Source organism: Ylistrum balloti, unplaced genomic scaffold (assembly GCF_031769215.1).
Source record: "Ylistrum balloti isolate Yb309-2 unplaced genomic scaffold, AGI_CSIRO_Ybal_v1 Utg370522, whole genome shotgun sequence".
Taxonomy (NCBI): domain Eukaryota; kingdom Metazoa; phylum Mollusca; class Bivalvia; order Pectinida; family Pectinidae; genus Ylistrum; species Ylistrum balloti.
Genome location: NW_026782334.1, coordinates 356,028 through 370,399, shown reverse-complemented (window position 1 = coordinate 370,399; position 14,372 = coordinate 356,028). Strand labels below are relative to the sequence as shown.

Here is a 14,372-nt window from a genome sequence, read left to right as displayed (position 1 = left end):
CCTCTCCCATCAAACGTATATTGATGCTAAATAATGCATGACATACATGGTTCACACCTTTTGTTCACGGGAGACAAGGTGAATGGTCACAATTGCCTGCCAACTTTTGTCGCCAGTGAGTAACATTTGCCATTCACGTGTACTGAGAGAAGAATTGTCAGCTTACAGATAATTAGAATAGAGTGGGGATGGAATAAGAATCAAATGGAGGATCCTTTAGTCAGTATACAAAATTGTACAACTACTGATGTAAGAAAAGAACATTCTAAAACATTTAAACATGCAGTTTGAAAAACGTATAATCAACATGACATGAAGATTTTTTTTAAATAATATTATGATAAAAAAACACGTTTACAGACGGAACAAAACTTTATATACTGTTTTGCTTCTATGATTTATCCATTTTGAAGTTAAAAGCACGAATTATTTGTGGAAAGTTAGATGTTGAAAGTCGTATTAGGTTGACAATGGTGACAAGGTGATCGGGTATAATGGGCGGTGATGACAACCAGACATGTATATAATCTATATAATTTTTATCGACGTAAAAACACCAATGGTTAGTGACGGAGTGCTTTGTCTACACAGTATATAAACAATCTATAATACAACGATACCCATAACGTCAATCACTCGTGTTAACGATGGGCCTTAAAATACAAAGCACTCCCATAATCAGGGTGCAATGGTGACTATCGCAAAAGACTGTTTAACCAAAACGAGTCTTAGTTGGCCTTTATGGGGGGAGGGAGGGGGTAACTATTTCATCAACCTGATTGAAATTATATAAAAAGTTTCGGCCGTGCTTCTTTGATGCTTGATATAGATATTAGTGGCCCAAACTATGACAATCAGGATATTTTTAATTTGTTCTTAATAAATCTTATTTGTCCACCTTTTCGTTCATTGTTTTCCAACAAATTCACGTTCATCAATACATTATCCGAAAGGAAATTCATCTGTCCTCGATCACATACTCTTTGATTAGAAATACACTGGATGATTACCTGTGTTTTGTTACCTGTGATTTTGTTACCTGAAGCTTTAGTAGTTTTAGGTAATATTTAGATGGTACCTCGTATAACTTACATCTTATTTAATACGCACAGGACATTACTGATTTACATGAATAACGATAGAGCTAAGTACAGGAATCTGAGCTTCAGATGACGAGAGCCGCTACAAAGAAAACGAAAGTACTTCACCGATAATAACATTGTGGTGTACAAGTTAGGATTTTGAAAACTTCACTTTTGACTTTGTTTTTTGACACCAATGAAATGGAATATACATATTAAAATAAATAAAATGGAGAATGATATATCTGGTGTTTGTCAGAGAATATAAAGCAATAATTGTTTGAAACAATTTTGAAATATTGTATCATTCACGTGTGAACACTGAGTTCCCAGATTGAATACTGTTGAAATAAAGATTAGTACCTAAAATACGGGTTTTTACATCAGCCGGTACAGAATCAATTCCCCGCGTATATGGTTGATTAAGACCATGGTAAGATCAGAGAGAAGTATAAAGTACCAAATATACACGACGTAAGGCACTAGTTCCGTCCATCGCGTATGTCGACGTCGAGATCGAAATGCTTATTAATTGTCAGTGTCCACTTCATTCAAGTCTGTAATCAATAAGCAATGTTGCCTTGACTGAAAATTAGACTAGTGGTATGTCAGTACTCAGACTTGTATGTCCACTTTCAGATCCGATTGATATGGCTTTGATGATGTTTTGGATTCTTCTCATGACATGTCTTAAGTCTTACATCTCCTTATGGCTGGTAGCTGGGTTGTCCTCACTGTCAATGCTGAGTTCATCCTTGCGTGTAGTTTGTATTTCTGATACCATTTGAGCTCGATTTTGGGTCAAGACCTTTGTGACGTCTAGAGGAAATGGGTTACAAGAGATTGTAATCAAACTAAGCTCAATGTGTGAATGTTAGATATCATAAAGCAAACTAAGCTCGATATGTGAAGGTAGGGTTTATATGGTCCATAAAACAAGCTAAGCTCGATATGTGAAGGTAGGGTTCATAAAGCAAGCTAAGCTTAATATGTGAAGGTAGGGTTCATAAAGCAAGCTAAGCTCGATATGTGAAGGTAGGGTTCATAAAGCAAGCTAAGCTCGATATGTGAAGGTAGGGTTCATAAAGCAAGCTAAGCTCGATATGTGAAGGTAGGGTTCATAAAGCAAGCTAAGCTCGATATGTGAAGGTAGGGTTCATAAAGCAAGCTAAGCTAAATATGTGAAGGTAGGGTTCATAAAGCAAGCTAAGCTAAATATGTGAAGGTAGGGTTTATATGGTCCATAAAACAAGCTAAGCTCGATATGTGAAGGTAGGGTTCATAAAGCAAGCTAAGCTCGATATGTGAAGGTAGGGTTCATAGGGTCCATAAAGCAAGCTAAGCTCGATATGTGAAGATAGGGTTCATAAAGCAAGCTAAGCTAGGTATGTGAAGGTAGGGTTCATAAAGCAAGCTAAGCTAAATATGTGAAGGTAGGGTTCATAAAGCAAACTAAGCTCGATATGTGAAGGTAGGGTTTATAAAGCAAGCTAAGCTCGATATGAGAAGGTAGGGTTCATAGGGTTCATAAAGCAAGCTAAGCTCGATATGAGAAGGTAGGGTTCATAAAGCAAGCTAAGCTCGATATGAGAAGGTAGGGTTCATAAAGCAAGCTAAGCTCGGTATGTGAAGGTAGGGTTTATATGGTCCATAAAACAAGCTTAACTCGATATGTGAAGGTAGGGTTCATAGGGTTCATAAAGCAAACTAAACTCGATATGAGAAGGTAGGGTTCATAAAGCAAGCTAAACTCGATATGAGAAGGTAGGGTTCATAGGGTTCATAAAGCAAGCTAAGCTCGATATGAGAAGGTAGGGTTCATAAAGCAAGCTAAGCTCGATATGTGAAGGTAGGGTTCATAAAGCAAGCTAAGCTCGGTATGTGAAGGTAGGGTTTATATTGTCCATAAAACAAGCTTAACTCGATATATGAAGGTAGGGTTCATAGGGTTCATAAAGCCAACTAAACTCGATATGAGAAGGTAGGATTCATAAAGCAAGCTAAGCTCAATATGAGAAGGTAGGGTTCATAGGGTTCATAAAGCAAGCTAAGCTCGATATGAGAAGGTAGGGTTCATAAAGCAAGCTAAGCTCGATATGAGAAGGTAGGGTTCATAAAGCAAGCTAAGCTCGGTATGTAAAGGTAGGGTTTATAGGGTTCATAAAGCAAACTAAGCTCGATATGTGAAGGTAGGGTTCATAGGGTTCATAAAGCAAGCTAAGCTCGATATGTGAAGGTAGGGTTTATAGGGTTCATAAAGCAAACTAAGCTCGATATGAGAAGGTAGGGTTCATAAGCAAGCTAAGCTCGGTATGTGAAGGTAGGGTTCATAGGGTCCGTAAAGCAAGCTAAGCTCGATATGTGAAGGTAGGGTTCATAAAGCAAGCTTAGCTCGATATGTGAAGGTAGGGTTCATAGGGTTCATAAAGGAAACTAAGCTAGATATGTGAAGGTAGGGTCCATAAAGCAAACTAAGCTCGATATGTGAAAGTGTGTTATCAAGAACTATCACATTCATTTTTCATACTGCCTTTCTTTGCCATTCGATTCATATCTCCCTAAAGTACACGTCAGCGAAGTCAGGGGATACTAGCGATCACCAACACGTGCTTGCTAGACGATACAGAATTCATACATACAAATGTCGATGGTTATTCAGTTAAAGCATTCCACATTCCATGCAAGAATGAATCAGTTTGGGAATTCTTTTCCGGGTGTTACAATCACCAAATATTCTACGTTAACAGTGCATTGTGCACGGAACGGCGACGCTGATGTGCGGACCACAAATTCCGTACATTAATGTGTGGCTGAGCTGTTTGGGATCTGACTTTGCATTTCGCTTAACATTTTAATTGCACGTGCTATGTGAAGAGTCTAAAAAATCTCGATCAAATAGAGTTTATATTCCCACAGCGAAGGGAGACAACTCTTACCTTTTTATGATACTTGTAATTATACAAATAAGACAAGAAGTTGATCAATACTTCTGATGTCTCAGACTTTTTTCTCTGTTATATATAACTCTCTGTCCTTGAAGCTATTTGTTTAAACTATCAGTGACGGTGTGCTAGAATTTGATGTATCCCGCTGTATGATGCAAGCCACGTGGCCTAGCGTGTCTCTGGAATACAATGCAGTCAATCCTTACATTCCGATCTCATCCAGACGAATCAGACTTGTTAAAATATCCCCATCTTCGGTATAGAATTTATAAAAAAAGTCCTTCGAACATTGAACTGTTTCAAGAAGGAAAATTAATTAAAGCCGTATCGCCGACGAATCGCGAATTGATTTATCGTATTTTCAGACGTTTTAACATCACGATGCTTCCTTATTTGGCAGTGGTTTCGAGGCCGATTTAACATCTGTTTGAATATTTCCATCTCCTGCAAGAAGCTTGTTATGTAATGAATGATTGATGATCTAGAAAATTTTATGAGATTAGTTCTTTGATTTTTTCCAGTGGTAGCTCCTTTGATTTTTCTGGTGGGAGTTTCCTTCATGAGCTTTAGACAATACGCCAAATGGGCCAGCATAGTTAAACCAGACCAATATAACAAATATCCTCAAAACAAATCATAGTGTTGTCATCAGCAGGAAGTGATTTTGTTACACAGTAAATATCGTGTAGGTTGAATGTCTGTTTCATCAAATATTGGAGGATTTTGTAGACAAGTTGTAATGAACATTCAAAGTATCGTATGGAAAGAAATCAGTGTTTGTTGAACACTTTTGTCAAGTTTGCGAATTTTTGCCATGTACAGTGTACATCATCATCTCCAGAATATTTTGTATTTTGGCATCATTAAATCTGGATGAAAGCCCATATCGTAGATTGAAGCATCTCGGGTGAGTACTTCTGGCTACGTTCCAGTGACGACATAGTTTATCAGCTTAATTGGCAAAAACATTTTGTGACCTCTGTGGCCATATTTGTGTTGATATACTAGTGGCACTGTCCATATCATGGAACACCTCAGGATTACCATTCATTATTGAAATCTTAGACAAATTGAAATCTGTTTTAGGACAGGGATTTAATAAATTAACCAAAAGTGACAAACAAAAGAGGTCTATAGCTTTGCTAGTTGACACCGGAAGTGGTTAATGGGTTGCTTTGTTATCATTTGCTAGTTTCCTGAACTTCATTTTCGTATGCAAGCTCTGTTAAAATATATCTGAACGAGTTAATATTATATGTGTGTTTTAAGTTTTTTATGATTAAGAGACGTTCATTTATGAAACAAGCCAGATTATATGGAAATGTATTGGGAAATTATGTCGAGAAAATCCCAGGCGTGTTCGATCGATACTTCATAATGCATCGATAGTGACAATATTCATGAGGGGATCTCCACGGCAAAAAAATGGTCAGCGCATGCTAAGTAGATTTTAGAACACTAAACAGAGTAGACGCAGACGACAGTGAACAGTTTTGTGTACAGTTCCGGATGTTTATTGTGTTACGTTGGTGTTCTCTGAACAGAACTATAACGAAATTGTAAAGGAGAATTGTGGAGTTGATACCGAAAAGATTAAAGTCTTTGTTACCAGAGAACTCTGTGATGTAGCAGCAAGACTCCCACACATGTGTTACAGTGTAAAGGAAAAGTGTGTTGTATGTGCACGGCATTGCATAGAGACACGATTCGTAAATCCATGATGGGTATGTCAGATTTTGACGTATACAATCGATTTTATGTATCTGAATTCTAGGAAATATCGTCAGCCCTATCGAATTACTAAGCGAAATATAACGCCGCTGACACGCAACATTCATATTTCGACGTCGTTCGCTTGGTTATATTTTAACAACGTTAGACCTTACCGTTGGTCCGTTGTTCGTCTGTGGTCAGTTGTTTTCCAGTTGATCAACCTAGTTCGAAATCTGACACATCGTACTTCGGGTATCTCCGTTCGTAAAGTATACTCCATCTCTGTACAGGTTGATACTATTTTTCGAGAATTTCCCCGGCACGTGTATCAATGACTATCATCGTAAATAGTCTTGGCCATGTCACCCATGCTAAGTGTGAACTTATTTCAATAGTTCAAAACATGTTCTTGGCGTACTGTCGAAATGAATTATTTATATTTATCAATATTGTAGGCCCTTTAGCATCACTGACGAGTCCTAGAAGGACGAAACAGCTATATGATGCAGTTTCATTCATTATAATACACTGTATTGTATTTTTTGCATTGCAAGTTACTATTGTATTTTTGCTGTTTGGAATCCATCATATCAGTTTGATTTTGATGTTCATTGTTCTGAGGACTCAAAGGAATAACGATTCCTCATGATACTCGATTTATCAGTCCCGTGCCGGTGGAACTGGAGGGAACTATAGTGTTTGTCTCCGCCTATCTGTTCGTCCGTCCGTCCGTTTGTTCGTCTGTCACTCCGGATGTCGGTTTCCAGATTTGAGAAAAGATGGATGGATTTGGTTGGAACTTCATACATTGTTAGCTTATAAGGTAATACAGAATGGGATCGAGTTTGGTGTCGAAAGGTCAACTACGAAGGTCACTTTTACTAAAAATAGGCTTTTATCGTCATTTTTTTATTTCCAGATGATAACTTATAATAGGATTGACTGAATGTATTGAAACTTCATGTAATATTATTAGAAAATATATAGGATGCGATTTAGTTAGGGGTCAAAAGGTCAACTGTGAAGGTCACTTACCACAATAGACATCATCACCATTTTTAGTTCCTTCGCAACCCCGCATCAAAGATGCAGGAAGCAATTTTTAGTTGTTGAAATGAGACATCTGTTCATTGCTATCAGAGTCATTTGCTTTATGCAACATTAACTGTAAGCTTGTTTTCTTCACGATGATCGATTTATTTGGGTATTTACACAAACATTTATCCTAGTGATTAAATTTTGTTGTCATTATCTGTCGAATAGATGAAAGTTCATTCAGTTATGTCATTTGTTGAATATGACCAGAATTGACCGCATCGACTAGACCCTGACTAGTTACGTATTTTTGTCAGATATTTACTGGGTTAATAAGTTTTATTCAGCTTAATGATAGTGAAGAGGCTGTGTAACTAAATGCCGCCGTGGAAGAGGCGAACCAACAATTCCCATCTCAATAGGCGTTAATTGATAGGCGGTTTATCTTTGGAACCACTAGCACAGCAGAAGGTGATGGACAGAGACAAGAAGTCCAAGTGTGATCTTCTAGAGCGCTCATCTTCACCCGATCTAACTCTAATCATACTCTTTTCACGTATTAGTTGGTTAGATTGTAATCAGAATGGGGGAGATATGGGCTATAAAGGAAGCATTGAGCTTAATTAAACCACTAGAGTGGTTTGTATTGTAATGAGAAGCCATTTAACAACAACCATCTCTCCTTGGCCATTAACGCCGGGACGTGCTCTAATATCTCCACCAACAACCAGACATTAAACCGGCAATGCTTTTACTAATTACTCTATTTATTAAAAATTTCATCGCAAGATTTTAATTACTTTGGTTATTTTGTAGTCAATGAGAACATTCGGAACGAGGCTAAATACAGAAGGTTTGTAACCACCACGTCTTACCAGTAATGGTCGTGCCATCTGTTGGGTTTCCTGGAAAGGGAGAGGGGTTAACATTAATTATTATTATACAATTATTCGCAACACAGTGTAAATATGTTATTGAACTTTTTAAATAAAACATGCACATCCTGAAACTGTATTTGAACACTGTCCAGGTCAGTACTCATCATTTCGGTGCTTATTTCTGTTGTGGCGACAAAAAAACACGCAACGATTTGTAAATAGCCAGTTGCTAATCCATATATTCATGGTGTCCTTTAGGTTGTTTCTGAATCTCTTTCCTAACAGTAATCACCAGTAATGTCCGCACTGTTGAGCAGGGTCCGCCGGCAGTCGTGGCTGTGTCGAGATGTATTGGCGTGATAAGTGACATTTATCAGGGTGAATGACCGATGGTTGGTTTTCTTATTAAGCTGAATACATAGCGATAACTAATGCCATGTCCGTACAGATCGGTCAATATGGTGTTTTTCATGACACTGAATGGGATGTGAGGAACTCTCACAACGTCTTGGTGCCATATTTCATGGATTCGTTTTTTTATTTTAATATATCACTTTATAAAAAAAACAACTCGGCCAAGTGTTGTAGTGATGCATTGGTTTGTTGTGTGTGTGTGTTTGTGTGTGTGTGTGTGTTTGGGGGGGTTTGGGGGTGTGGAAGGGTGGAGGTGGGTGGGTGGATGGGTGTGTAGGTGGGGGTTTTTGTGCTTGAAAAAGGCGGAAGTTAGTTCCTGGATCTCGCGTCACTTTCGTTTAATGGTGCTTCCAGACCTCGTCTGTCCCCCTGTCTTCTAGCAGTCTGTTGAATGTAGTTTGCGGAGTGAGATCTTTGTCTTATTGGTTTCCCCAATGGGCTTTCACAACGAGAGGTGAAGTGGGAATTCTAACCAATGGGATCCTGTTTATTACACGTATGTGGTGTCTGGAGCTACATAAAGGATGTATATGTTGTCATATATGTAATCGTATGTCACTACACACAATATTACTGTCCTCTCTATAACCTTACTTACTTGACAGGGATAATTTACAGATAAACAGACCAGGTGATATAAAAAAAGAAAATATCTGCATCTTTGTGTCGCTATCGACGCTTTGGTAGTTAAGAATCTTACCTCTAGATTCGAGATTTGCTAACTGTTGCTGTCTTGGTTCGGGCTGTCGATTTGAAATACATCACGGCATCTGTGTCAATGTTGAGATTGATAACGGTAACATACCGCACTTTGCTTTCTCTATTGTTGTTTAGAATAACTGTATTTTGAATGACTTTGAATAATTCCATACGGGAAGTTTTGTTTTCTTGTGTCTTGGTTCGTGACGTCATTATTCCATGAATAACCAGATATCCGTGTCGGACCTACACTATCATTACATTTTCTATTTTAGGATCGTATCCGAACGTATTGTGTGTAATCGATTCTTTAAGATCACCTGATTTCTAATCTGTATGATCTTTTGTATTTTTCAGATCTGCCTTCCATTATAACCGTGTCACCATGAATCTAGAAATGTTCAATCAAATCGCTTCGATCACAGACTCTCTGTACTTAAGTAGTGCAGCGGCGGTCAAGCCGGACAGAATTCGGACCGTGGGAATTACTCACATTATAAACTGTACGTTGGAGATTCCCAACCTGAACCTGCCTACCATTGAATCCATCCAGATACACGTGGAGGATGCGCCCCACGCTCGACTCTGCGTTTATTTCGATAGGTGCGCAGATAAAATTAATCAAGTCCGTCATCGTGGCGGAAGGACATTAGTACACTGTGTTGCAGGTGTGAGTCGGTCAGCTAGTCTTTGTATCGCATACCTCATGAAATACCATAGGATGAAATTGTCAGATGCTTACCATCATGTGAAGAAACGACGTCCTGTAATTCGTCCAAATGCAGGATTCTGGAGACAGTTGATTGACTATGAGCAAAGGCTCTTTGGAAGAAACTCTGTCAGAATGATACAGTCTGGCATCGGATGGATTCCGGACGTGTACAAGGATGAAGCGAAGAATATGGTTTGGTTTCAATCCCGTCGTTCCTAATCTCGTCCCCTGGTTATATTTATTGACCAAAACGAACTGTTTTAGTTTTTTGTTTTATTTTTGTTGTGTTATATTGAGTTATATGTTTTATGTAGTTAGTAAACACAAAAAAAAACTTATGAGGAAACAAAATCATTTATTGTCCAGCAAAACTCTTGGTTAACGTTCAGGGCAAGCAGTATCACCACTATATACATATCATAACAAAACACGATAAGGTCTGGTGGATTTTCCATTTGATATTTAATATAATAAATTGCCAAAATTGTGCAATTCAATATTTTTTCTTCATTTTTTTTGCAAACTGAATTTGTCATCGTACAGTTAAGTTATTTAAAGATATCGGTTTCTTTAATTTCTATCACGCAATTCACGCTATGTTTATCACTCTGGCGTAAACAGGAATCAAAACTGTTCTGATTTCGAAATACGAAGAATGTTATTTTATATGATACACAGATCACATTTTTAGATTTATATTTCCTGACATTTTTTTTACAATAAACTACAGATTGTATTTCAACAAGTTGATTTTTTTATACTAAAATATTTATTTTGTTACACATGGTTGGATTTATCCTAGATCCGTGCTCTCGCAGTACTCGTTTGTTACTGATGGGGTTTTCCCTATATCTATAAATATGTAACGATATGGCTATTCGTTTGGCTGTTAGCTTTTTGATATGTTTCTTACTATCTTTTTTTTCAAAGAAACTTAACAGGGCGAAGGACAGGAACTAGAATGAAATGTGTAAGAATATAGGAAATTATACATGCAATATGCATCAAGATTTACTGTTAGTTCAAAGGTTAAAGTTAGGTTAGAGTAACTATCATCGTTCGTTGTGAAATGAAAGGCTGGGTCTGTCAATATCATTTCACGTAATATGCACGTTTTAAATGTGATATTAGGCAATCGTTCGATCTTCTTGAGATATTTTAAGTTTTTTTTTGCGGGAAGTAGTCATTCTTTCTAAAGAAGTTTAGTGTGAGTATGAAATATATATAAACTTTACGTCACATCGTTCAGCTACCTGCTGCTTCTGCTATTTATATCTATCTATAGAAACTTGTTTTCCCTTTGTTTGGCTGGTTTAGTATGTCACTATTAAAATAGTAACGACATTAACATTAAAACCTAATTTCTGAGAATATTGAATCTTTTTGTTTAACAGTTTAAATCTTGTTCTCATGTGTTGTGTTAAGAGATTGGCACACTTTTAGATAAATGTTACAATGCATGCGCCTCCTACTTTCAATCTTGCTTTTTGTTTGGTATGCTAAGTGCTGTTCTCTAGAAGACATCAAATTGTTGGTATGATGTGTGGTCAAACCTGTTTATTCTCGTTGTAATGATGTACATATGATGTTCTCTTTGTAATTATGTATATAACCATAAACGAGTTTATACTTGTATGTTAATATACATATTCTTTTAAGCATGTTTTTTGTTTTTTTATCAAGTGTATTCTAATCTTTATCAGCTGTTCAAATACAAAATCAAAATGAAATATCACAACAGTTATATAGATGTCAGTAATCTTACCAAACAGAACAAATTGCATTGCTAGCTAATTCTACACCACACCTATTCTGTGTAAATCCTCATGATTGTCGTCAAAAATGACCAGTGTTTGTACTTTCAGGAGCCTGAAAAGAAGGAACCATGTATACGAAAACAGATACCTTTAACAAAAAAGGGGAAACGAAAGTAGTAGGTAGCTGTTTCTACTCTCTTGTACAAAGTCATGGGGCATTCAGCTTCGAAACAGTGGCGATAAATAGTCAACTTTACTTACGATTCTGGATGGGTGACCCTTCCAGCTGCATCTGTTTTTCGAATTTATTGATTTTTTCCAAACAGAAGTGAAAAGATATTTGTAAATGAAAAAATAGTTGACGTTCGCCATTGTTTGGGCCGACTTTCCATACATTTCTTTTTGCCTGTGCATTTTTACAATCTTTGCAGTCCCTGGTCAGCAAGAGAAATGTGGACCAGATTTACATGATATTCTGGCCAGTTTGGCAACCGCTAGACATGCTGACAATTCTGAATATAATACATTATAATTTCATTTTTTTAACTATAGAAGTTGTTGTGCGATCGATAAGGATAGTCTCCAGACGTCACATTCGTGTTATATTATTATTATTATGTTCAGTAGGTATGTCCGACTGTGCAGTTAGATCCCTACTACTTACAGGTGTATTTACAAGACCAACAGAAATTATCTACAGTCATTTTGTACGTAATAACAGCATGCTACCCAGCTACCCCGTGCTGCTTTGAGAGTCCCTGTCCCGCTTTGACAGTCCCCGTGCTGTTTTGACAGTCCTCGTGCTGTTTTTACAGTCCCCGTGCTGTTTTGAAAGTCCTCGTGCTGTTTTGACAGTCCTCGTGCTGTTTTGACAGTCCCCGTGCTGTTTTGACTGTGTTTGTCTGCTCATTTGTCTTGCTCTTGTATTCTTTATTTTTCATTTTATTATTATTTTCTTTTTTTTTTTTTTTTGCTTTGCTTACTTCATTGTTTTCAACAAGAGTGTTCAGTGTCCCATCTGTGCTTCCTTTTTCATTCAAAAGAAAAGCCTTACCTTCAAGCAGATGTTTACAAACAGCAGTTAGGAATTTGAAAATTGAGATAAATTCGGAATGTGCTCACTGTGCTGATATACGATAAGAGTGCGATGCCAAACTACGACTCTGAAAAGATGTTGACTTTACTTAGATATATATAGAACGGCTTTAGGTTTGTGTGTTGTAATATAGATTTTTATGCTTGCCTCTTGCTTATATGTCGTGGAAAGATACCTTTGTACCACAACATAGTTATCTATTCTTTATGCTCTTCCCCCATGGTGCCATCATGAAGAGACATCTAGTGTCGAAATCGAAAATTGACAAGATAGATAACTCTAGTCATGTAACTGTGCCGGGATTAAAATCAGTATTTTAGTGATGTACATTGTTTATTTTTGCATGATTAGAACAACATTACTGATTTATCTACCACAATAGCATTGTTATGTTGTGTTTATATATGTTTAGTTCCATATATTATAGAAACTTTTTGAACAAAATAAAACATGTTTCAAGAGTTTCCATTCAGTTTCTCGTTGTTCCTTGAAACTAACGTCTTTCAGTATTTTCCCTACTTCTTGATATACGTTTTCCTGTCGACCATCAACATAGTTAACGCCTCATACAGTTCTATTTAAAACTCCCTAATTTTCGGTAAATCTTTTAAAGCACACTTTCTTAGAAGTAACCTCTCTTTGTTCATATATACCCGGCATGTCATACCTTCACATTCACGTGATCTAACCATCACAGAGAGTCCTGCAGAAATGACAGGGAATTCCTTCTGGTCTGTAAATCTACATTTCCTGTAGCTGGGTAAATGGACAAAACACATTCAGTACCTGACCGGGGAGTCTGTATTTTGTTGTAATGTTGTACAACTATCGCACGACACCAATACTACCTTTCACGGACGTCAGGCACGTGGAGCTTACAGTTTTTTTTGCTAATTCTCTCGTTTTTGATTTATTTCATGTATCTGTAGTGATGAATACTTTCGAAAAGACTCTAAGCAACAGACTCGAAGAATACCATAAGTTTGAGTATTATAAAACCTGACATATAACTATATCAATGTAATATTATGTTAATATTTGACCTTGGGGGTTAACAGCTAAGGCGATGTCCATGAGTGATAAGGCCATTTTTATAGTGTTATCATACGGAAATGTTACCCACAAGCTGAGCGGTATAAGCATAAAATAAAAGAACAGTATGTTATATTGATACCATATTGATAATGTACATTAAAACCATCTTATAGTACAAATACGGTATGTTAATGTAATATACTTGTTTAGAATATCTCAAACGTTTGTATTGAGAAAGTTTTCTCGTAAAAGATGTAATAAGAATATAAAATAATGCATATTATTTAAAATAGATGAATAAGAAAATTAGTTATATCAAACTTCGGTTGTATGTGAAGTTTTTGTCGGAAGAAACTGTGAGAGGAAAAGCCAGCATTCACTTCTCAAGACTAAACATTATGGTCAAATTTTAGTATGTGTATCCCTTAGACTTGTGATCGTACGAGAACGTTTCCCAACTTTTTAAACGAAGGTTAATGATTTCCCAACTTGTTTCTTTTATTCCAACTTATCCCTCTAGGTAATTATGGCCTCCCTCTAGGTAATTCTGGCCTCCCTCTAGGTAATTGTGGCCTCCCTCGAGGTAATTGTTGTCTCTCTCTAGGTAATTGTGTTCTCCCTTTAGGTAATTGTGGTCTCCTTCCAGGTAATTGTGGTCTCCTTCCAGGTGATTGTGGTCTCCCTCTAGGTAATTATGGTCTCCCTCTATGTTATTGTGGTCTCTCTCTAGGTAATTACGGTCTCCCTGTAGGTAATTATGGTCACCCTTTAGGTAATTGTGGTCTCCCTGTAGGTAATTCTAGTCTCCCTCTATTTAATTGTGGTCTCCCCCTAGGTAATTGTGGTCTCCCTCTAGGTAATTGTGTTCTCCCTCTATGTAATTGTGGTCTCCCTCTAGGTAATTGTGGTCTCCCTCTAGGTAAATATGGTCTCCCTCTAGGTAACTGTGGTCTCCTTTTAGCTAATTATGGTCTCCTTCTAGGTAATTATGGTCTCCCTCTAGGTA

General features: G+C 37.2%; 1 protein-coding gene across 3 annotated transcripts in view; it reads left to right on the top strand.

The window, feature by feature from the left end:
• Positions 1 to 12,795, top strand: part of LOC132555886 (dual specificity protein phosphatase 14-like) — a 32,278-nt gene extending 19,483 nt beyond the window's left edge. For all 3 annotated transcript variants that reach the window (XM_060220266.1, XM_060220265.1, XM_060220267.1), the window contains exon 2: positions 9,124 to 12,795. In XM_060220266.1, the coding sequence (XP_060076249.1) occupies positions 9,152 to 9,697 (546 nt within the window). In that variant the 5' untranslated portion in view covers positions 9,124 to 9,151 and the 3' untranslated portion in view covers positions 9,698 to 12,795. The remainder of the gene's footprint in view (positions 1 to 9,123) is intronic.
• Positions 12,796 to 14,372: the final 1,577 nt, after the last annotated feature.